Source organism: Thunnus thynnus, chromosome 24 (assembly GCF_963924715.1).
Source record: "Thunnus thynnus chromosome 24, fThuThy2.1, whole genome shotgun sequence".
NCBI lineage: Eukaryota > Metazoa > Chordata > Actinopteri > Scombriformes > Scombridae > Thunnus > Thunnus thynnus.
In genome coordinates this window covers 12,171,699-12,194,447 of record NC_089540.1, presented here as the reverse complement: position 1 = coordinate 12,194,447, position 22,749 = coordinate 12,171,699, and the positions used below count along the sequence as shown (strand labels likewise).

Sequence of the window (22,749 nt, the reverse complement as noted above, 5' to 3'; positions counted from 1 at the left end):
TTATTTTTTATTCTTTATATTTTTCTCGCAATAACAGTTTACTCTCATAAAATTACGACTTTTTTGTCGAAATCTCAGATTTTTTTCCTCTCAGTGTGGTCCTAATACTCCCTCATTGTCATCAGATTAGAGAAGGGATAGCTTCATTGGTGATTTAAATATCCAATTGCAATTGTTCTGGTCTTCTATTTATTGTGACTTGAATTGGAAAAAGGCAGATGGAGAATATCAGATAAATATTGTATTTACAATAACATTTTAAAAAATAATACAATATATCATGTAACGTTCGTTCTGCAAAGTTTTAAACTGAATATTAATTATTCATGTGATTTCTATGGACATTTTTTTCCATTGTATGCATTCCAAAATATTTTTGGATTGATATGCAAAACAAATTCTATCTAGAAAAACAGGCCAAATTGTCATGCTTTATAGTAGTGATATTTTAATTAATCTTGAAAATAGCTCAATGAACAAGAGTGTTAGTTTTTAAATCCAACTATTTATATTTTTTGGCAAAGTCCATATACATAAAATGAAATGGACCAATAAAAAGCAAACTTTACCCTTAGTCTATTGATATTGAGTCAAGCTGTAAAATAAACAATGTTTGAAACATATAAAATTATTGACTGATGTTACTTTACTTGATTATCAACCTCTACCCCTTTGTTACTTTTATTTATTTTCCTATGTATTATTTTGCTTTTATTGAATATAAAAAGCTTCCTTTTTTATTTTATTTTAACATAATTGAATTTCCTGGCACTTCGTTTCCTCTGTTTGTTCTTTGTATTTGTTTATATGTTACTGTTCTTTGAATTTGATTTCTATTAGATATTGTAGTTTTTCTACTGTATTTCCAGGAAAATACAAATAATTCAGAGCTGTAACTACATTTGGGAGTTTAGAAAATTGCCATCTTACACCTTTTTATTTCATACCTCCCACACAAATTAATGTGCGTCAGTTATTGAGGCACTATCTCCCATTTAAAATGCAGCAGCGCCCTCTGCAGTTTGCAAAGAGAAGTGAAAAAGCTTACAGCACCTGGTATTCCCAGGCGGTCTCCCATCCAAGTACTAACCAGGCCCGACCCTGCTTAGCTTCCGAGATCAGACGAGATCGGGCGTGTTCAGGGTGGTATGGCCGTAAGCGAAGGACACAGTGACAAACAGACCTTTTATAGATGTCGATCATCAACATCATGAACATCTGTGTGGGTTTATGTAGATGAAGATATCGTTTTGTTTGACGTCTTACAAAAAGCAGTGTGTAATCGGGGTCACATTTCAGATGGCATTAATGAAGTTCAAAATTATCTCAATTTGTTTGATTTTGTGTCATTTTTATATCAGTATTTAACGGTGGCACAATTTACACCTAGAGTGCTCATTTTATCCCTAACTTGGGGCAAATTGTGCCATGGGAGTAACTTTTTTTGATGGGTCATTGTTCTAAAACCATAATAATTAGACAACTTGTTTTAATTCCCATGGGCACACAACAACCTCAGGTATATATAGTAACTATTATTCGAAACAAATACACTTTTTTTGTAGTAAAATCATCAAATGCAAAAAGTTCCCCTACAGTTGCACAGCCACAGCTGTTACAGGCTCATTTTGTCTTGTAGTAAGATGTGTTTTATCTAGACAATCTAAAGGCTACATATACAATCGGCACACATATAAAAAGAAGAATAAATGTCATTACATCATATATAAATAGTGTGTGTGTGACTGCTTCTCTTGCTTACGGCCATACCACCCTGAACACGCCCGATCTCGTCTGATCTCGGAAGCTAAGCAGGGTCGGGCCTGGTTAGTACTTGGATGGGAGACCGCCTGGGAATACCAGGTGCTGTAAGCTTTTGCACTTGCACTTTGCACTTTTTGTAAAATACAGAGGACGCTGTTGCTTCTTTCATGGAGACAGGACTTTGATATACAGAGCAAAAGGAAGGTAAGACAAGTAAAAACCATACAGTCCATGGTAAAACACTGTATAAAAACAAACACACTATAGTAGTGTGCGTGCAGTCATTTAAGCTAGCAAAGTCTGCCATATTGCCATATTGGACATGAATATCTCTCACTTTTTTCACAACACAATCTTGAATAGAAATATGTTAATATGTAATTAAGATGTTTTTTTCCATTGCCTTTGTCTGCATGGGGGTACAGACGGTTGTCTTTGCCTAACATAAGTACCTTAAACGTTTTTTTGCTAGTATGATTCTTATTTATTTGTTGAGGGATCAATAACTCTTATGTTGTGATGCAAAAAAGGAGTAGTTCCCATACCGGGAGTCGAACCCGGGCCGCCTGGGTGAAAACCAGGAATCCTAACCGCTAGACCATATGGGAAGCTGTCCAATGGTCATCTTCGTGGTTATATAATATAAATATATTTTTATGTGTGTTAATAATTGTCACTATGGAAATTAAATTAATTAAATTAATTGCTTTATATAATGCTATTCTGACCAAATATCTCGTGAGGTAGCACACAATATTTAATGTATCGTTAAGATACATGCAAACAACGGTTTGCGCCAGTGACAAGGTACATTATAAAATAAAGTAATGAGGCCAATTTCCACTGCAATGTCTTTGTTGGTCTGCAAGTAAAGTTGTATGTACTTACATCAAATTAAAAAAATAGTAGTATTAGTAGTTTTTATAGTAGTATAAATAGTATTTCTTCTTCTTTTTTTTGAAAGCCGACGGCCGATGTCGTCATCACAAATGGACAGTGTTGTCATTCTTGAAATGTAGGAAGCGGTTGTCTTTTTATTTCTTTCGTTTTATATTCTTCGCTGCCTTTTAACCACCAAGACCTAAAATGTAAGTAAGGAGACACATTCATTATATTTTGTCTGTAATGTTAGGTGATTTATTCAGCTCAGGGCAGGAATTCAGTTAGCAGTTAGCCACATTAGCTGTCCCAAGCTAAGGGTTGTTTAACTCATTTGTTATGATTGCTAACAATAGTTGTCTGCCTTTTCAGGGCTGACTACTGGAAGTCACAACCGAGGAAATTCTGCCAGTACTGCAAGTGTTGGATCGCCGACAATAAGCCTGTGAGTTGGCCAAAAACGTGCAGTAGTTGTAGTGCATGTTGCTCAGGAAAGTCTCCATGTGATGCTAATATATTTCCTCATGTTTGTTTTCATCTGCAGAGTATCGAGTTCCATGAAAGAGGGAAGAATCACAAAGAAAATGTTGCTGCCAAAATTACTGAGGTAATAACATTTTTAAAAATATATTTTCCTTGTGTTTAAGTAATGATTGAATCAATCCACATAGCAGGAGTGAAATGGTGTCAAGTTCTAATGTAATAATTGATATGATCTCCAGAAATAAATAGAACCAAAAGAAAATATTTCACTGAAATTCAACCATGAGTCACTTGAATTGAAATTCACATTTTGCATGAATCCTGCACATGTATATCCTCAGTCTGCTTGCTCATTTACAAACATGGATTGACATTTGGTACAATAATACACACATTACACACACACTATATTCATCCGTGGTGGTTCTCAGTTACATGGGCATGAATATAAACAGCCAAGAAAAACTTGCGTGTCTTGGCACCGTCGTCAGGACTGGCAGGAGAGATAAGGTCCAAACATGACGGTGTGACTCTAAAGCCGTCTTCTTATTGGCCACAAGCAGCTGCCACTCATCTCATCCTATCTGTCTCTCTGCAGATTAAAAAGAAGAGTATTGAAAAGGCGAAGCAGGAGGAACGTATGTCTAAAGAGTTTGCAGCGATGGAGGAGGCTGCGCTGAAGGCATATCAGGAGGATCTGAAGAGGATGGAAATGGAGTCAGGTAATATTGTGACATTTTAACCAAAACAGGAGGAACCTTTGCTCTTTGATTACACTTTGATCAAATGTTTTTGTGTGTTAGGATCAGGTTCACAAGCTCAAACGACAGAACAACCACAACATCAGGCACAACCGCAGACCAAAAAACTGCAAAAGAAAAAAGAGAGACCAAGCAAGTCATCCAGACAACAAACAGAAGCACAGGCTTGGGTTGAAGGAATGACAGATGATGGACACACATACTATTACAACACAGAAACTGGAGGTGAGCATGACTTGAAAACACAATATTCAATCAAAACGTGCCATATTCCTAAAATATATCCATACTTTTTGGTAAATTAACTCTTGCAAATGTGGTATTATGTTGTGTATGTCTTGTCTGTCTACGACAGACTCTCAGTGGGAAAAACCAGATTGTCTCCAGGGAGACTTTCCAGACTCTGCACAGCCTGAACAAACTGAGGTTATTAATTTTTTGGTTGTCATACATTAAATTAATATAATCTAAAATATATATTATCTTCTGTTAGTTGCTGATAACATTAATCATGACATTGTGTTTCTCTGTAGAGCTCCTTGAGCAGTGCTTGGATGGAAGGCGTCAGTGCTGATGGTCTTATATATTACTACAACACAGAGACAGGAGGTGGAATCACTTTTGCTTAATTACTATTGAATTACTCTTTTTCTGGATTACATTTTATCCTTATTATGGAGTTACCTTCCTGTAATCACAACCTCTGTCCTTCTCACCTCTCAGAGTCCAGCTGGGAGAAGCCAGCAGACTTTCCCTCTTATGAGGAGTCTGGATCCGGCCGTGGATCCAGCAGAGAGGGGGAGAGTCAGGAGGAGCCATTGACCCCTCAGCCGGAGCCACTCTCTGGAGGAGAGGAGAGCTCAGATGGGGCTCGGGCATCTCAGGAGGCTGAAGTCACTGAACAACCCAGCCAGCAGCCTAAAGTCCCAAAGATCAGCTTCAGGGTGAGAGAAGAGTCCTGACAGTGAGGATGTGTCAAGAAGTATAAACTGCTGTGAAAAAAATCATCTTCAGTTTTAAACTCAATTAACCAACTTCTTTATTTGCTGTTTTCAGAAAAGGAAAGCAGAGGCTGAGCCCTCAGAACAGGAGGGAGAGGATAAGGCTAGCGATGGTAGTCCTAAAGAGGATGCTGAAGAGAACAAAAAAGAGGAAGAGGTCCAAAGCACAACAACTGAGCCTAAAGAGGAAAAAGAGCCACAAGCCAAGAAGCCAAAAGCATATAACCCATATGGGACTTGGGAACAGATCCAGCTGGAGGAGGATCCATAGTAAGTATCCCATCTATAAGTGAGGATGTGAAACTGTTTAAGTGCTAAAACGTTTCTTATCGTTCTTTTTTTTTCTCCCTTCTTTCCTCTCCAGTGCCAGTGTGGACTTACAGTTGCCCCAGGTGGAGGGAGGCGCAGCCACCACTCAGGCCGAGCTGCCACCAGAGCCCAAACCGAAGTTCAAGGAGCGCATCATCACCTCCCTCGGTGAGGAAGGTGGACCTGCTTCATTCAGGAAAAACAAGACACAGAACGGCAGATCCAGGAGCCTCCGACAGAGAGACAATGATGACTGAACCAAACACATACTGACTTCATGCCAGAGTTCTGCTGAATTATTTACAAAAGTAAATACTCTTCCTAGGGACGTTTTTGACATTTAGATGTACCATTTTAATGTTTGTGTATTAGGATTTTGTTTACCTAAGATGCACAGGTAGCATCTTTGTTTTTTTTTTTTTGTTTTTTTAAAATAATTTTTGGACAAATTGGCCTGACAAACCTGAAGACAAAGTAATCAAATCTACTGCTGTTTTTTCTCCTGGAAACCCCAATTTTTTTTTTTTAATCCTTAAAATATGTGGCATTGGAGATAATCAATTTATTTTCCTTTGTACTGAAATCTATCACAATAAAGGTGTGCCAGTTTTATACAGAATAGGTATTAGGTTTACAATATTCAACTAGTCAGCTTCCCGGTGTGTACATTTATCCATATCTATCTATCGTCTATAAAGAGCAATTCAAATAACTTTTTTTATTGTCCATATGTTTTTGTTTTTTTTTTACCAATGTGCACTGGTAAAAGCTAGTAAGGCACCCATGTGGACATGTCATTGCAATGTTTGTCAGTTAAAGTGAATTACTATTATACTTTAATAAAGCAATATCAAAAGAGGTGATTAAAGATGGGAAAATTATCACCATAAATGATGACTGTCAGGGTACTAAAATATATAAAACTAAAAGCTTTTTAACCACAGCTGAATTAAAGATGATCAGACTTTATCTCACAAAGACAGGCACTAGTCAAGAGTGAGGAAAACATTAATTTATAATAAACAGGCCAAATGACTGTAGAAAAATACTAGAGGCTGCCAGTCAGTTGGCACACACATGCAGGGTGTGACATGCTGGTGGGGAGCATGTGTGTATAAACCTGATAGGTGATTTCACCGCACCCTGGTTGGCACAGAAGGATACTTACTGAGTTACACACATGTATATTGATGTCTGTTTACAGTAGAAAGAGCAGCATTTGGCCTGTGGCTCATATCTAATCAGTCCAAAATAATTTAGTAGATTAAGTAGAATTTAGTAATCAAGTAAATACAACTTAAGTAGCTCAATTTGCAAAGAATTTGTCACCTCTGGGATAAAGCAATTTAACAATAAATCCAGGCTGAAGTTCATGAACAATAAGGAGACAAGTGAAGGCGTTTAGCCTCTCCTAAAGAGAGGTTATGTGAATAAGTTTAATGTAGGTGATGTCTAAAGGATATTCTGATTTGTCCTCCAGTTTAAAATATATTTATAAAGCTGCTGTGCAAATTAATATGCAACAACATACATAATTTAAGATTTTATTACAAAAATAATGAGTGATACCTGAAATTTGTTTCACACTGCATTATTTACAGTATTTCTGCACACATTTTGTTGCAATATTACATCAACAATATATATCTCAGGCCTAACATGCAGTCGGGCTTCCACCAAATGACGTACTGTATATTCAGTCCACTTGAGAGTAAGTTGTGGTGGGTGTCAGTCCGCAGATTGTCCAGACTGGTCATTTCAGGCTGCTGTTGCTATTCACCACCATCTCCAGAAGAGCCTCCCTCTCTGCGTGTTCGAGTACGTCAGAAATCAGATCATCGAGGGCCTCCCCTCCTCTCATGAACTCCTGAATGTGGATCAAAAACAGATGTGACAACAGATACAAATTTCACACCTCAGGCTGTTCTTGGTGATAAAGAGTTGGAGTAGCAAAACCTGACTAAAAAGGCAATAAAATAAAGCTTCTACCGTCTTTACATCATGTGGGGTGAAACTGTTTGACAAGAGAAGCTCCCTGAAGTCTGACAGTTTAAAATACAGGAATACAGGTTTAATAGTTTCCTTTGATTTTTCACACAGAGTTTGGGGACTCCTGTGTGCTAACCTTAATATCTCTGGTAACATAGCCAGTCCTGTGGTCTGTGACTCGATCCTGGCTGAAGTTGTAGGTGCGAATCCTCTCTGACTGAGAGCGTGTGCCCACCTGGGTAAGAATGAATAAATAGTTTTTTAAAAAGTCAATAAATCTGTGAATACTCCTTGCATTTTCCATGTAGAAAAACGGGAAAAAACCTTCTATAGAAGGTCACTCACCTGCTGTTTCCGCGCTGTATGCCTCTGCTCAGTCTCTTTACCCATCATGCTCTGGTAAAGCCGGGCCTTCAGTACGCGCATGGCCGTGTCTCTGTTCTGCAGTTGAGAGCGAGTCTGCTGACACTCTGCCCTAATACCTGTCAGGAGGGAAGGAATACAATTAAAACAGAAGCAGAATATGTTTGGAATTTTTAAGAATCTGTTTAAATGTTTTACCTGTGGGAAGATGAACAATGCGCACTGCGCTGTCTGTTGTGTTGACACTTTGGCCCCCAGCACCTCGAGATCTGAACGTGTCAATGCGGAGGTCCTTCGAATCGATGCTGACATCAAACTATGAACACAAACACAACCCATAAAGGACAACATAAACAGACAGGTGATGAAGAAACAACAGTAGAATAGGGAGTACCTCAATGGGCTCTGGCAGGATAATAACAGTCATGGTTCCAGTGTGGATACGCTGCATCCTGGAGGAAAGGCCCACCTCAGGGATCCTCTGCACCCGGTGTGTCCCTCCTTCATGCTTCAGACGTCTGTACACGTTTTCCCCGACAATTCGTACCGCTGCATGGTGCAAACCACCTGAGGAACACGGTCAAAAACAAAGTTTAAATGTTAATCCTGCAACAACTCTGGACAGCTCAGTGCATTTATGAAGATACAGAAAGTTACAGGAAAAACACTGGCTGATTTTCTCAAGACAGAAACACTGTCAGTAAAGTTCTAATGTCTTCAGAGTATTACAGATTTGAGATTTGGTTGATAAGATTCCAACTTTTGCAACCACTGAAACTAATATAATACATGATAACAGACCTTTTTCTGCATGTGACTGAAAGACAGAGGGAAAAGACGTACCATACTCAGCAGGTGTGTAGTTTAAAACTTCAAAGTCCCAATTCTTGTAAAAAGCAAAACCCTGGTACATGTCAAACATTTCACTGGTGAACTGCTGACAGATGTCCCCTAAAACAACATAAACAGGTATTAGAAAGGATCAGAAAGCTGCTAAATACTGGTGAGCTGTGGCTGTAACTTAGTATGAGTATGTCTAATACTTCAACTTAAATACATTTTCAAATAGTAACAGTGGAAAGCCTGATTTCGGGCTTCACAAAACACGCTAAGCAGGAAATGAACTGCTAATGTCTTTAATTAAGCAGATAATGTAAATGTATTATTTAGTCATTAATCTAAATTAGACATGCAGCAGGTAATCTGTAACAGGAAAGTGGAAAACTATATATTAGACATATAATATTTCAGGAGTTGTTACATACCTCCTGTTGTCCGACCTGAGACAACCTCGAGCAGCACATTACTGGAGTCAAGAGGGTCAGTCGGCACAAGAGCTTTGATTAACTGGAGAGAAAGAATATACACTTAAATACATTAAAACCTGATGTTTTGCAACACATTTCTACGCATATTTGACCATCTATGTGTGTTCTTACATCTTTTCTTAAGGCTACAATTCTGCTGGAGATCTGTGCTTCCTCCTCTTTCAGCAGCTGGGTCAATTGTTTGTCTTCGTCTTTGGAACCAGCTGAACCTGCAGTCAAGGGGAGAGCAAAACATATTTATTTGCATGTTAAGGTATCTCAATTATTTAACCATAATCAACAGACAGACTGTGAAAAATCTGCTTATTTACAGCAGCAAATACATGATAAACACTCTGATTTGTGTTAAATAATACAAACTGGATGCATGCTTTGTTTTTGGTTTTTAAAAAACACCCCTATACCTTTCTAATACTGTTTAGGCCCTTACATTTTTAATTTCAAGACTTTGTCTTTTTGACATTTCAAGGCAATCAATCATTATGTAAGTGTTTAGTTGATCTATTTACATATTTTTTACAAAATATTACTGACAAAAATACAGAAATAAAAAATCTACTCACTGTGCAGAACTGATAGGACTTCCTCGAGGTCTTTCAGAGCTTGTTCAATACTCCGAAACACATTTGCCAATGGCAGCAGCTCTGTGTGCTTCTTAATAAGCACTTTTCTGTCTGACTCGCTGAGGTATGCATGCTGTAACTTTTTGCTGAGGTCTCTGTACTCCTCCATGAGCTGCTGGAGATACCTCTGCACGGACTCATTCTTGTATAAGTCCCCCAAATCACTGTGACAGAAGCGTTTTAATGTCACTTTGTCCCAGTGTTGCACCTCTGTAAGTGTCCTCCATCCTGCTCCTTTTCTGCTGCTGTAAACTACACGGCTACAGGAAGAGCATAAACGAACCCAACGACGCATTTGACTACATACGAAATAAGTAAAGTCACAGTATGTTCACAGGTGTTTTTGTGACAAATGAAAATATCATTCCCACTGTAGCTCGCAGCATGTAAGAGAAATCGGATGTAGTTCAGCAAACAAGGTCGAGGAGGTCGAAGTGAATTCTGGGAATTGTAGTTGTATGCTATACGGGCAGTTATTCACCTTGCTGTAGTTGTATGATTTGTTTTACATTTTCAGTAAAATACGACAATATAATACATTATACTATAATATAACAATATCTTAAATTATCTATCTGTATAATAATCTGCACATTTATTTAACTAAGTTATCTATTTAACGCTAGCTTGATATCTAACGTATCTATCTATAAAACTACTTTTAGCATCAAACGTTTTGCCGTTAAGTCAGCGTTAACGTTAGCGAACGTTAGTTAGCTAATTTAACTGATGTGAAAATGTCAAATTTCAAAGCCAGTGAAGATGGTAAGACTATTTTAACCAGTTTGACATATTTATTTACAGAATTAAACAAATAAAATCAGTATTAAAGTGTTTCAACAGCTGACACTATGAAATAACAACTTATAACTTTATATTTTCGCTAGTTAACCTTATGCTAACAGTTAGCCAGCGATAATTTAACTTATTTAGCGTTACTGTCAATGTTTTCTTTTAGTTTAAAATTAATTGCAGCCTTATTATTTGGCGGTTTATTAGCTACAAACCCTAACTTTTTGTTGTGTGTCAAAAGTGTATCGCAGCCTACAATCTATGTAATTTTGAAAATACTGTCAGCAAGACCTAACTGTTAAAAGTCGGATGGTTTAATTAACTGAAACCGTTAATACACTTTTATTAACTGATCCTCAGGAACACGGCAAAAGTGTTCATTAACCAAGGCGGTGGAGGATGTCAGCCAACGCGGGTACGCACAAACTGAGGCCCTGAAAGAAAGACAGAAGACACTCAGCTCCCTGAAGGTTCACCTTACACCTCTAATTATACTCAGACTAACATTGCATGTTAACTAAATCCACTTATTCTCATCATTATGTGCTCAAAACACTTTCTTGGTGTTTACATAGTAGCTGAGGCAATGATAAAAGTAGTAGTTGTAGAGGTAAAAGTTGTTGACACTACGGTTTTAATGGTACTACAACCATAATAATTTGCCATATTATGTTTGGAGATCTTTACTTCTAATTTAAATCTATTGTTTTGTATTAGCCAGGATACAGCAATAATAATAATAACTTTAATTTGGCCAATATACCACCTTTTAAAACAGAGTTTACAAAGTGCTTTGATAGCCAAAACAAAAGCAGGATGCTCAGAAAGCAATATAACAACAGAAAGACAGCCAGACAGTGAGGCCAAAACAAAACAAAAGCAAGACAAAATTAAGATAAAGTTAAGACGAGAAGACAAAAGACACAAAAAGATAGTAGAGAGAAGACAAAAAGATGACGAAAGAAAAAAAGATGATAAAAAGACAACATCACACAAAAGCAAGTCTATAAAAATGGCCAGAAGGGCCCCAACACTGGAAGGAATCAGGGAAATCCTGGAATAATTCGAAGAAAAAAAAGTACAGGAATAAGGAAAATAAGTAAAAAGGAATGCAACAACTACAGTACAGCTGGTACACCTGTGTTTCCTTTTATACTATTTGTTGCTGGAACATAAACATGGTTGAAATTAAGGTACATTCTTCAAGTTATAGCCTATAGCCACATTCACATTTACCGCAGTAATAAATTAATCATTTTTATTTGTGATTTACTTACAGAAAATATAGTCTTGCAAGTCTGGCCTGCAAACACCTAGATTAGGAAGAGGAAGTCCATGGTTAAATTAATATTTCTATAGGTGATCCCTGCAGTAAAGTTGTTAAAAAACATATTTATATTAGAATTTTCTTTTGCATCCAGTTGATAAGGTTGACCACTGTCCAAAAGAGCTTTTAGGTTTAAACATCTAATGTCTTCTCCAGGTGAGTCTCTCAGATGTTGAGAAGAAAGCTGAGGAGGCAGAGCAGGAGCTGAGATCTAAGGTGAGGGAGCTCCTCATGCTGGAGGGTGAGGTGGAGCATCTGGAACTGCAGACACGAGTCCTGCACAATCGCTGCGCATCCATCAGCGCAGACAACACAGAACTCCAGATTCGTATAAGCGAGGAGGAGGAGAAGGCTTGCACGGCACTGGCAGGGTTCAACACTTATCGAAACAAGATGGAGGGCCACAGAGCAGTGGTTTTGCATGCAGAGAGCCAGACGGAGGCCCACAAAGAGCTGGAGGAGAAGAGAGCGCTGGTCAGGATGTTGACACAGACGAAAGAGGAGCTAAAGGAGGATTTGGAGAATCCAAATGGAAACACAGTGCAGATGGCAAAGGTGTTATATGGTCCTGATTCTTTATTGGGTTTTTAAACATAATAAAATATATTTTTATTTTATTTTTGGTCTGTAGGACAAAAAATTACATCTCTTTCTTTCTGTTGTAGAATATCAACTTAACTCCTGCCCTCCTCCATTTGTCTCTCAATTTCTTCCTCAATTCCACCGAGTTCTGCAACATTTTTCTGCATTTTGTCAACAGAGAGAGATTAATGCTCTAAAAGGCGAGATTACAGTGATGAGGAAGAGTGTAGCTGAGAGGAGAGAACAATTGAGAAAAGAGTTTGTGACCCAGAGCCAGATAAAGAAAGACATACAGGTATGGCATACAAAATGTGAAACTAATAACCGTTAATAGATATGTTGAAAATGATACAGCAGAACAGATGAAGCTACAGAATTTCCCTTTTTGGACAATAAAGAACATCTTTCTTTCTTTCTTTCTGAAAACTCAACATTCATGTTTCCACTGTTTAAGATCCAAAACAGGCGCTATGAAGCCATCATCAAGCGCCTCCACTGCCAACTGAGCAAGGCCCAGGCTGTCCACAGGTAAAAATAAATACAAATACAACACCAGTGATGGTGCAATCTATATTTGTATCGCTATGAAGTGTTTATGAACGCTTAATTTCAATAAATGTTTTGCACAGATGTTAAACCTACATTTATGGAAGACAAGCAAGAAGTAAACTAAGAACTAAAGATCGCAAAATTACATTATTTTTGCTCTACAGCAGCTTTAAAAGACAAAATAGGAGGGAGAGATCTATTTTTTGTTTATAATAATACTCCCTATCACTTTTCATACTGTATATAGTAACTTAGCATTTGTTGTAATATAACAGGAGGCTCTTTGGAGGAAAATTGCTGCAAGGGCAATAATGTCCCGCATATTAAACTCTACTGAAGTACTGTCTGCTTTACACAGGCAAATGTCAGGAGATATCTACCACATGGAGAGACAGATAGCCAAGCTCAAACGGCAGCTGGAGTCATCACAGGACTCAGTGGTGATTATACTGTAGTGTCAGGTATGTCTTATTTAGATTAACATGGTTTATGAAACCCTCTTATTTGGATTGAAATGGTTGTGTTATGAGTAGCTCTCTTTGTGTAAGGAAGAGTTGTTACTGTTACTACAATTGAACAGCTGGGGGCAGCAGTGTCAACAAAATGTCTAACTTTATCTTCTTAACTCCTATCACAAAGCCCTCATCTCCACTGTCTTTGATAACAGATATAAACAACGGTTATCACTCTATTTATTCCTCTTTATGAACAAGTTTTGTTAGAAAAAAATAGAAGAGTATTAACATATTCTTTTTTTATCGTATCAAATGATTTCCTTTGATAGCAGCAAAGCATGTACGCACTTTGTGTCACATGTGTTTTAAGACCAGATCAGGGGCAACATCAGCCGTGCGTGGGAAGGGATTTTAGGTCTGGTGGCGATGACACTGATATCAGCTTGTCCTGTCGATGTCCACAACAGTGACCCGTCCAGAACAAAGGCCAAGTGTCCACTCCAACTGTCGATGAGATGGTGTTGTTTTGGTACACGATGTTCCAGCTTCCGCTTCACCGGGTCGGTTGATGGACTGCGAGGTGACAGTCCCACTGCCGGCTAACAAGGGCGGGACTGTGCTACTTCAGCCATATCTCAAAAACTAATTAAACAGCAGAGCTGCCATTTCAGAGCATTTCTCTACATCGGAGTGCGTTGCATCAGCCTCAAAATGAGTTTCTGTGAAGGTTGCACATTTTTCTATACCTGAATTTATTGGAACATTTATGTAAAAACCAAGAAAAGTCATGGAACTGCATATCCAAAGCCTGGAAAGGAAATTCCAGGCTATAGAAAATTTGATTTCCTGTAGCATTACAAAGCTTAAAAAGATGAAAAAAATATCCACACACGCTTCTTATATTCTACATGGACATGGCTTTTGGATGTGTGTGTCTCGTGATGATTGCCAGCTTTCCAAATCTTACCTGGCATATATGCGGTTAGTCATCCACTAAACAACAAAATGAACAGTTTCAAAACAACAAATGCAAGTATTGCACAACAAAATTATACTTTTATTTGATGAAATATTTGTGGGAAAAGTTTTGAGCAGGAACATACAGTATACAGTATGTGGTAACCCCACAGCTTTAATTTACAGTCAGGGAGTCTGGTTGAATGTGTGGGAGGTAAAGGAAAATGTGTGATGAATTATCTAAAAGTTGGGACTGTTTACTGTTACCCACTCAACCACAAATTATAGTTTAAGGGTCCATTTCCTCAAAGGTGCTCTAGGGGAGTCCATCCAGCCAGTGTGGGATGTCTGCTGTACTGATTGACCTCGTTAGCATGTTCCTGGTCTGTCAACCCTCTGCTCAGCCCCCAGCCTCCTCTGCTCAAATTGTCAAATTACACCCTCACAGGATTACACAAAGATAAACTGCAGAAAACAGTCCAAAACATCCTCCTATAAAGAATAGTCCAGTATATATAAAGACGTACTGCAATGTCACTGGCGGAGTGATTTTTCTTTCTCCCTTCGAGCATTCACATTTTACAGTACAAGCACGTGCCTGTACACTCACCCCCACTGTACCACTGCTAACAGTGTGACCTTTTGAAATACACGAGACATAAATATTCCTCGTCATCACTTGCTTTAAAAAAAAAAAGATTCCCTTTATCAAATTAACTTATTTTCGTTCCCTATAAATAAACTTTTTTTCCTTTCAAATGCAGAAATATTATGCTCCTATATGCCATAGTGGAAAACTGTTAACTCAGAGTGAATCATTTGTTGACCATAGTCATGCAAGTCATGCATTGTCAAACACACCTTAATTACGTTAGAAGGGGTTCTAGAACTGTTTTTTTGAAATGCGTTTCCTTGTAGTTTGTTCCTTGTGTTAGCAACTCTTTAAATAAATGCTCCCAGTCATAGCTAATTAAGCCATGCTAATTTGGAAATTAATTTAACACCAGTCTTCTACTTCATGCTGGTTTTATTTATCTGGCAGTGGCACATTTGTCTCTAATTTGGCACCAATCGTCATCTCAAAGTATACTTGGCAGCTCAATTAAAGGAAGTACAGGGGGAGTTTGGGGATTTACCAGCCAGTGGAAACTTAAACAAACTTAAAATTAGAGATTTATTTTTCTCCCAAAAGGCAAAAACAATCCATATTTTTGTAGTTATATCACCCTTGAAGGTCATTTTTACACCATCAAGAAGTACCTTGACATTCTCATACTGTAAAGAGATTATCATGTAGTGACATAAAAAACATAAAAATCTGGGTCTTTGTTCTTTGACCTTAAATAACAAAATTCAAATTTTAACATTCCTTCTTCCAAGAAACATGAATTGGCCTTTTGATAAATGAGTGTGCTATGAAAACACGGCTGGCAGCATTTCAGATCAACTGATAAGCTCTCTGCAGAAAGGCTGAGCACATGTGTTTTTGCATGCAACATTGTTATCTTTGATAGAAGCAGCACACTATGTATTTATACATTTCTACTCATCCAACTAAGCAGCATCCATAGAGAAAGTAATAAAAAGCGAAAAAAGAAGAACTCAGTTCATTTCACTGTCAATGTATTTGACTAAGAGTGAGCCAGTGTGTTAACGAAGCTTATTGTCCTGTATCACATTAATTTAGCTTTTTTAGAATGTGTAATGGTAAATAAAACACTATAAAATGTACAGTACAAATGACCAGATGCACAAAATATTTAGTGGGTCAAGCTCTTTCTTTATTTATTTTCAGTGGTTATTCGATAAAAAAAAATTGAGTTCAGCAATGATAAGGATTTAGGACAGCTATTAATAACAGAATTGTTGCATTTATTTTCCTGTCTATGCTGAATCATGAGGCCTTTTGCGTTTTGTCACTGAGAAATTACATTAATTTGGAGGAAAAAAAGGTACTTTGGTGATAAATATGGTGTTTATCTTAGCAGCTAGATTTATTTTTGGCATTGTAATCCAGATTTTTTTTTTAGCATCTTATTAGATTCTATATGTTTCAAAGGTCCACCTGCTCCATCTAGGCTGATTTAGTCCCAAATAGTAAATGGCAACGGATGACTGTAAACTTTAAATTGCAGAAAACATACTTCTTCCTTTGTTGCATGTGCATCAATGGTTGCATAACACAGAAAGACATGGTGTTTTTTTTGTAGGTGTGCGGTTATAAATCTCTTCTCCAAAGGAACAAGAGATGTTGGAAGCAGAACAGAATGTGACAACCTGTAATTTCATATCCCGCTCTCGGCTGTGTTTTGTTTTGCACCGTCACAGCTCTGCACACCTCCCTTCTCGTGCATGATGAAGTGTGTCTGACTGGCACATTTATAGCTGTTTTTTTCCCTCCTCTGGCTAGCTGCCCATGTGTGTTGCATGGAGGCAGAGACAGCTGACCCGAAGCGTATGAGAAATCGTTCTGCGTGCCTCGAGTGTTCGGTTATGTGTAATAAATTCCTGGACTCCTACTACTATAGGTTGAGGTGTATTTACTGCAGAGTTTGGCAGCAGCACTCTACTGAAACATAGCACTAGGAGTGTAGAATAAAAAAAAAACAGATGATGCACCGTGGGAGCTGTGTTTATTTTGCTGGTTGTGTGGGTGTGTATGTTGTTTAAACATGATGAAAATCTCATTTGGTCTCTTCTGTTTTCATGTGCACTTGTATGTGTTAACACTCCCTGATTTCCAGTAGTCAAAATCCAGTTTTAAACATTTTATCTCACCTGAGTTACCTCTAACTCCTGTGACAACAATTTTTAAAACAAGTCAAGATAATCCTCAACTTATGAAAACATTGTGTCTTCCTTAAGTGTCACTCAAATGCGTTGGACAGAACAGATCACATTCCAGACAAATGTGTATCAGCTGCTGTAGCTCCCTTTTCAACATTAAAATAACAAGTTGTGTTAGTCTGTCAGACTGTTTTTGCACAGCAAAGATCCTCTGTGGCTTTTTTCCAAGAAGCAGGGACTCTGAGTTATCCGGAAAATTTGGCCATTTTCATTGAACATTCATGGACTAAACAATTACTTGGTTAATCAAAAAAATAAAACTATGGCTGCAACTAATGCTTTCTTTCATTATCTTAATTATTTGCCAGTACTTTGTTGATTAATTGACTAGTTTTTTAGTCCATAAAATGTCAGAAAATAGTGAAATTTGGCAAGTTTCCAGAGCCCAAGGTGACGTCTTCAAATATCTTGTTTTGTTTGAACAACATTTCCAAAACTTAAAGAGATTTTATTTGCTCTTAAATAAGTTAAACTAAAGAAGGGTCTGGAACCAGTACCTGTAGGCATTTTTGCTTGAAGAATAACAATTATCAAAATTGTTTCTCCTCTCGATTGACAAATCTTTAAAATGACTTGTCGTTTCAGCTTTAATTCACATCTCTATCAAACCAAACACCCAGCTGATATCTTATGGTCATTAACAATCATTAAAAATCTCTTTTTATATGTGTTTGAGCTTCTCCCTGTATCTTCAGGTGTATTTTTACACCAGGTTAATGGTGGGTGGCTCACAATTAGCTGAGCTGATGTGCGCGTAAACACACTAAAGAAAAGTTTTCATGCAGCTCATTAAAACCTGAGAAAAGGTGCAGTGATCTTACCGAGAAAGCATGCCTGAAATAAGCTCCAACTGACTGGCCTTCACTCAGTATCACCTCCCTCCTCTCCATGTTGTCACACAAGCTCAACGAGTTAGGAGAGGGTGTTGGATATATTGGTGTTTGATCTCTGAAAGATGAACCCAGTTTCAGAGGTTGATCGTGTATCAATTCCCAGAGAAACATGCATTTCAGTGTTTCGGGTAATTGTTTCACGGTGTCTTTAAGAAGCTTAGACCCCCCAGGCACCAGCTTGAGAATGGATTTACCTCCAGAGACCTGAGAGAGTTTACTTGCCTTCTTTTGTTTGTACAAGTAATTACTGTCTCTGTAAAGTTACCCAAACAACTCTGAGAAGGGCCTGTCTGACAAAGCAGTAATCCTGATTCATGAGACACGAGCCCCTGGTTTGTGTCGGACTCGGTGTGTAGTTTGCGTGGGCGTAGCCAAATTAAAAACGATGTGAGGATGGGATATCCCTAGAAAGGCAAACTGAGCACACAGGGGAAACCACTGTGACTCTGCTGGCCTCTAATTGCTCCCATCGCTCCTTGTTAGACTAAACAACAGCATGACACAGGCCTTACACTACCTTATTTTGCCTTTTATGTATCTGATTAAATATGCAATAATAATTGTCAATATGTGATTCATTGATGACTAAAATTTTCTCCTCAGTTCTTTTTCTTCTTTTACTTTGAAACAAAACCACTCGTTGAGTCACAAGGCCGTTTATCAAAGATTTATGGTTTCCAGAGGTCAAGAGCTGTGCCCTTTAATTGCAACACACAGAAACCAGGTACAATGAAAAGGTGTTCAGAGCTACAGTACATAATTTAGGGTGTGGTTTGGCTTTAGCCTGAGAAATGTTGTGATCTGCATGGACACGAAATGATCAACAGATGAGTTTGACTTTGCGTGGGGAATGCTGGATGAGGGAATTAAATAGCATGACACGGCTAAAAGGTCTTGCTCAACTTCAGACATGAGCCTCGGACAAACACGCCTTTAACAGAGCCACACCCTGCAATGTACCTGAGCAACGCAAACAAACACACACACTTTATGTCCTGGTATCCATGGCACATAACAGGATCAGATCTTTGTTCTAAAACACAGCTTGCATCATATAATACATGTGGGCAGCATGTTGTAGGATTTATTTAGTCTCCTATGAATTTTGAATCTACAAGAACGCATACTCTATATATACAATATACTGTATATGATATATATCTGGCCCCCCTGCCAAATGCACTGTACATCTGGAGGCGTGTGAGTCAGTGTTTCACACCCACCCACCCAACAGTGAGTCATTTTTGTAAACGCTGTTCAGCATTTCACCATCTTAAATCATCCAGTGTTAATCAGATGGCTACAGCTTCTGTCCCAGAGAAAGAAAGCATTTAAAATCATAAAAAAATGATTAGTTCCAGTCCTTTTCAAATAAAACATTCTGTGGTTGCAGCTTCCTAAAATATGTGGACATTTTAAGATGACACACAAATTATAATGAGCATTTTTCACTATTTTTGACATCTTACACTCAACACAATTAAGTGATTGTTCACAAAAATAATCAGAGGATTAATTGACAATGAAAGTAATTGTTAGTTGCAACCCAAAATCAGTTATGCCAAGGCCTCAAATTATGTAGAATCTTCTGTCCAGACTGTTATTCAGCGTATGTATGTGTGGTGAGAAAATAAACACATTAGGAGGAGGATATTGATTATTATTTCTTCTAGTAAAAATGTTAATATGTAGTTTTTGCACAAGTCACAGACTCCTGACTCTGTGCATTAAATATGTGTTACACCTGTTCTTCCTACTTTGTATTTAACATCTTTGTGTAAAATATAAAAGAAAGCTTAAAACATGCATACATCAACATTTTCCACAGCACTAATCTTCCTTGTGTGTAATCTGTCGAGGTTCTGTGTAAAGAGTACATGGTGATCCGGATTAAAAAAAACCCAGCCTGATCCAAATGACATGAATGACATTATGTCTTTTCCAAAATGGCCTAAATTTGAGAACATGCACCACACTAGTTATAAATAGCAAAGGTTCTGGTGTAAATAAACAAGTGCAATCTGAGACATGAGATGCTTTATGCCATATGCGTGCAAGCGAAACCGTAAAAGCTCTGGCCTCCCTTTAAACTGAAACACAAGATATGAGGAGGCTGATTTTCTTCCTCCGCAAGCCAGAAAGTAGGACAGCTAGGGGGAGCAGCAGGGAGTCCCGGGTCGTCCATTACATCATGAGAACAAGTGTGCTGGCAGGAGGAGGGGGCTTTGCCTTAGCTTGTTTCCTCCTCTCTGTATCCTAATTGCAGACAGAACATTGGAGCAGTAAATTATGAATGAAACTGAGAGGGAAGCATTTGTGGGCAGGAACTAAAACTCACGTATCTCTCTCTCTCCCCCCACCTCTTTTTCTCTCTCGCATGCAAAGATGGAAAAGCTCGGCACCGTCCTGTACATACTGTTCCCTATTTATTTCCCCCTCGCACAGGCACACAGAAACCACAGCTGCAGTTTTATCACTCTACAGTGATTTTTTTTTTTTTTTTTCACAGGGCATTGAACATGGCCAATGAAAAACACGAATAACATCCTCCCCTGTTCCTAAAATGTTCTTGCTCCGATCTATATGACTGAGAACATTAAACCTTATATGGATTTCCTTATAAGGTTTCACTCACATTTTAGATTCAGTCAGCCTCTGTATGTGGACAAATATTATAAAACAACCTAGAAAAGCCTAAATTTACAGATACTGGTGTCACCTAACACCTCATTAAAACATTTGTACTGAGAATAGAAATCAGCCTCTATCTAAATACCAGACAGCACTCAGAAATGACCTTTGAAGACAAACCAAAAATATTAGAGCCTTGACTTTTAAAGCAAAATTTTAAACACAGGAAGAAATTAAAAAAAAAGCAGGACATTGTAACATAACTGTATAATTAAAAGTAAGTAAATTTTGGTCACATTTGGTGAAAATCCTCAGACAAAATATGAGCCTTTCAGCTGAGGAAATGTCATGCTCTTTCCCACAAAAGTACATTTTTTATTCTTTAGTATTTAAATAGGAAAATCACGGTGATAATAAAAGGCTATGGGGATGATAATGTCAGCCTGTTGGTCATTACTTTTCATCTAGCACCACCACTTTTGCTGTGAAATATCTCAACATCTAATAAGTGGATTGACACAAAATTTGGTGTAGACTTTCATGGTTCCCAGGTGATGTATCGTCATGGTTTTGGTGATCCTCTGACTTTTCCTACAGCGCTACCATGAGGTTGAGATTATTTTATTTTTTCAGTTCAGTTCAGATCTTTATTGTCCCACAAGAGGAAATTATTTTTGCAGCAAGGCAGCATAAAAAGAACCATGAAAACACAGCAAGACAATAAGCAAGACAATAAAAGACATTAAAGGTGCCAGTGCTATAAACACAATTCAGACAACAAGGATGTATGTTAAAAGCAAGGAGAATAACTTGACAGCTATTGGATGGATTTCTCCCTCAAGATGAATCATAATAATTTTGGTGATCATCTGAGTTTTCATCTGACATTGGTTTATGTGCAAATACCTGCAAAAATGACATTCCCATCAGCCTCACCTGTACTTTGTGATGAATAGCAAACGTCTTGTGTTAGCATGGTAACACAAGATGGTGAACATGTTAACATGCTGACATCTGCATTTAAGCTCAAAGCACAGCCTCACAGAGCCGCTAGTGTGGCTGCTGACCGGCTATAACAAAGACAAAACGTCTTACCAGTCGCTAATATCCTCCATAGCTTTATCCTGCCTCCTTCAAGCTTTTGAATAAAGCAGATAGAAGCTCCTACAAAGTAAAGCTACATAAGCAATATGCACCATTCTTCAGTGTTTAGATGTGAAAATAGGCTTTATATGATGATAAAAAGGCTTCTTTTTATCTCCCACAAACACCATTTTAAGCACAAGAAATGTAGGGTAACTGCAGCACATTTACAACATCGCTCTTATCCCTCATAATGACAAAGGAGAGGTTGACATTCACCACTGCCGTACTTCTCCCATGGCACTCCAAAAAGAGGCTCCAGACTGAGATAAACACTTGATGCAAACAAACCCAGCAGCCCTTTTTCAACCCTTGCTTATTAAGAGGCTGCTTGTTTACCTCTCAGTACTGTAAACCAGGTGTGTGTGTGGGTGTTTAGATGCCAATATTTGCCTTTTCTCTGCTGGTGTTTTTTTTTTTTTAAAGAGAGTGCTTCTGGGTAGCTGCAGGCCCAAAAAAACATTTCATTTGCACAAAGAGTATGCTTGAAAATTTTCCAGTGTACAGTATACTAAAAAATCCAGCACAGTAAATGTTAAATCTCATTTTGGCTTTAGCAGAATTTCACTTTTGTCATTGCTTCATTGTGCTGTGTATTACATCAGGCTTTATGTCAATCACTTGGCACCTACAGGGAGACTCCCCCATGGAGTAATCCTTCAAAACATGTCGTATCAGAAGCTTTACTGTCACATCGTCATCTTCATATTCGGGACGTCTTTGTAAGCCATGACAGTCTCTAATGTAACGTTAGCTTTGACATTTTGTATTGTAAAAATGACAAATTATGTACAGCTGCAAAACTGACAACAGTCAATGGGTAAAAACCTGAAATTGTGCTGTTTTTCTTGTTTAAAGCACACGAGAACTTCAGTATTTTGCACATTCTGCCTACGCTCTGATGTATCGTGACTGCTGCTAAAACACTGACCCTTCCACTGCTTTTGTTTGTTCTTCCTCTATGGTTGTTGTGCATGCATGTGTGTTTCTTTGTTCATTTTATCAGTCTGAGTGTGCATGTGTGAGTTGTATTAAGCTTCAGTTCCCACATTTCTAAAGTTGCAAATACAGTA

General features: G+C 38.0%; 3 protein-coding genes and 3 non-coding genes across 10 annotated transcripts in view; 3 read left to right on the top strand and 3 right to left on the bottom strand.

Annotated features, from left to right (window-relative positions):
* Positions 1–1,041: 1,041 nt before the first annotated feature.
* Positions 1,042–1,160, bottom strand: LOC137177904 (5S ribosomal RNA). Its single transcript, XR_010926520.1, has one exon. It is a non-coding gene; the product is annotated as a 5S ribosomal RNA (ribosomal RNA).
* Positions 1,161–1,756: 596 nt separating this feature from the next.
* Positions 1,757–1,875, top strand: LOC137177903 (5S ribosomal RNA). Its single transcript, XR_010926519.1, has one exon. It is a non-coding gene; the product is annotated as a 5S ribosomal RNA (ribosomal RNA).
* Positions 1,876–2,300: 425 nt separating this feature from the next.
* On the bottom strand, positions 2,301–2,372 carry trnae-uuc (transfer RNA glutamic acid (anticodon UUC)). Its single transcript has one exon. It is a non-coding gene; the product is annotated as a tRNA-Glu (tRNA).
* Positions 2,373–2,717: 345 nt separating this feature from the next.
* wbp4 (WW domain binding protein 4) lies at positions 2,718–6,057 on the top strand. Of its 2 annotated transcripts, none has more exons than XM_067583165.1 (10): positions 2,718–2,852; positions 3,016–3,088; positions 3,188–3,250; positions 3,725–3,848; positions 3,936–4,112; positions 4,243–4,313; positions 4,421–4,496; positions 4,611–4,831; positions 4,944–5,158; positions 5,253–6,057. In XM_067583165.1, coding segments are annotated over exons 1-10 (1,224 nt in total). In that variant the 5' UTR covers positions 2,718–2,850; the 3' UTR covers positions 5,455–6,057. The 2 variants fall into 2 exon arrangements, with proteins under 2 accessions (XP_067439266.1, XP_067439265.1); XM_067583164.1 differs by having other exon boundaries at positions 2,719–2,852; positions 3,930–4,112.
* A 670-nt stretch (positions 6,058–6,727) lies between these two features.
* Positions 6,728–9,919, bottom strand: mtrf1 (mitochondrial translational release factor 1). Its single transcript, XM_067583163.1, has 9 exons — positions 9,441–9,919; positions 8,989–9,086; positions 8,815–8,896; positions 8,393–8,500; positions 7,944–8,116; positions 7,748–7,865; positions 7,532–7,668; positions 7,323–7,421; positions 6,728–7,064 (listed from the first exon to the last, which is right to left on the bottom strand). The coding sequence occupies exons 1-9, from the start codon at positions 9,793–9,795 to the stop codon at positions 6,951–6,953; spliced, it is 1,284 nt and encodes a 427-aa protein (XP_067439264.1). The 5' UTR covers positions 9,796–9,919; the 3' UTR covers positions 6,728–6,950.
* A 172-nt stretch (positions 9,920–10,091) lies between these two features.
* Positions 10,092–22,749, top strand: part of LOC137177065 (coiled-coil domain-containing protein 122) — a 44,348-nt gene continuing 31,690 nt past the window's right edge. For 2 of the 4 annotated variants that reach the window (XM_067583172.1, XM_067583170.1), the window contains exons 1-6: positions 10,092–10,265; positions 10,653–10,762; positions 11,776–12,174; positions 12,380–12,496; positions 12,656–12,729; positions 13,109–13,211. In XM_067583172.1, the coding sequence (XP_067439273.1) occupies positions 10,238–10,265; positions 10,653–10,762; positions 11,776–12,174; positions 12,380–12,496; positions 12,656–12,729; positions 13,109–13,205 (825 nt within the window). In that variant the 5' untranslated portion in view covers positions 10,092–10,237 and the 3' untranslated portion in view covers positions 13,206–13,211. The other 2 variants (XM_067583168.1, XM_067583169.1) reach the window with 2 other exon arrangements.

What these genes read in the sequence shown, in the direction of transcription:
- wbp4 (XM_067583164.1), top strand. An exon ending in TTACAACACAGAAACTGGAG is followed by an intron (nt 4,113 to 4,242) that starts GTGAGCATGACT and finishes TGTCTACGACAG; the next exon opens with ACTCTCAGTGGGAAAAACCA. An exon ending in TCCCAAAGATCAGCTTCAGG is followed by an intron (nt 4,832 to 4,943) that starts GTGAGAGAAGAG and finishes TGCTGTTTTCAG; the next exon opens with AAAAGGAAAGCAGAGGCTGA.
- mtrf1 (XM_067583163.1), bottom strand. Translation starts at nt 9,795, where the DNA reads ATGCGTCGTTGGGTTCGTTTATGCTCTTCCTGTAGCCGTGTAGTTTAC. An exon ending in TCCTGCCAGAGCCCATTGAG is followed by an intron (nt 7,866 to 7,943) that starts GTACTCCCTATT and finishes TTGTGTTCATAG; the next exon opens with TTTGATGTCAGCATCGATTC. An exon ending in ATACAGCGCGGAAACAGCAG is followed by an intron (nt 7,422 to 7,531) that starts GTGAGTGACCTT and finishes ATTCTTACCCAG; the next exon opens with GTGGGCACACGCTCTCAGTC.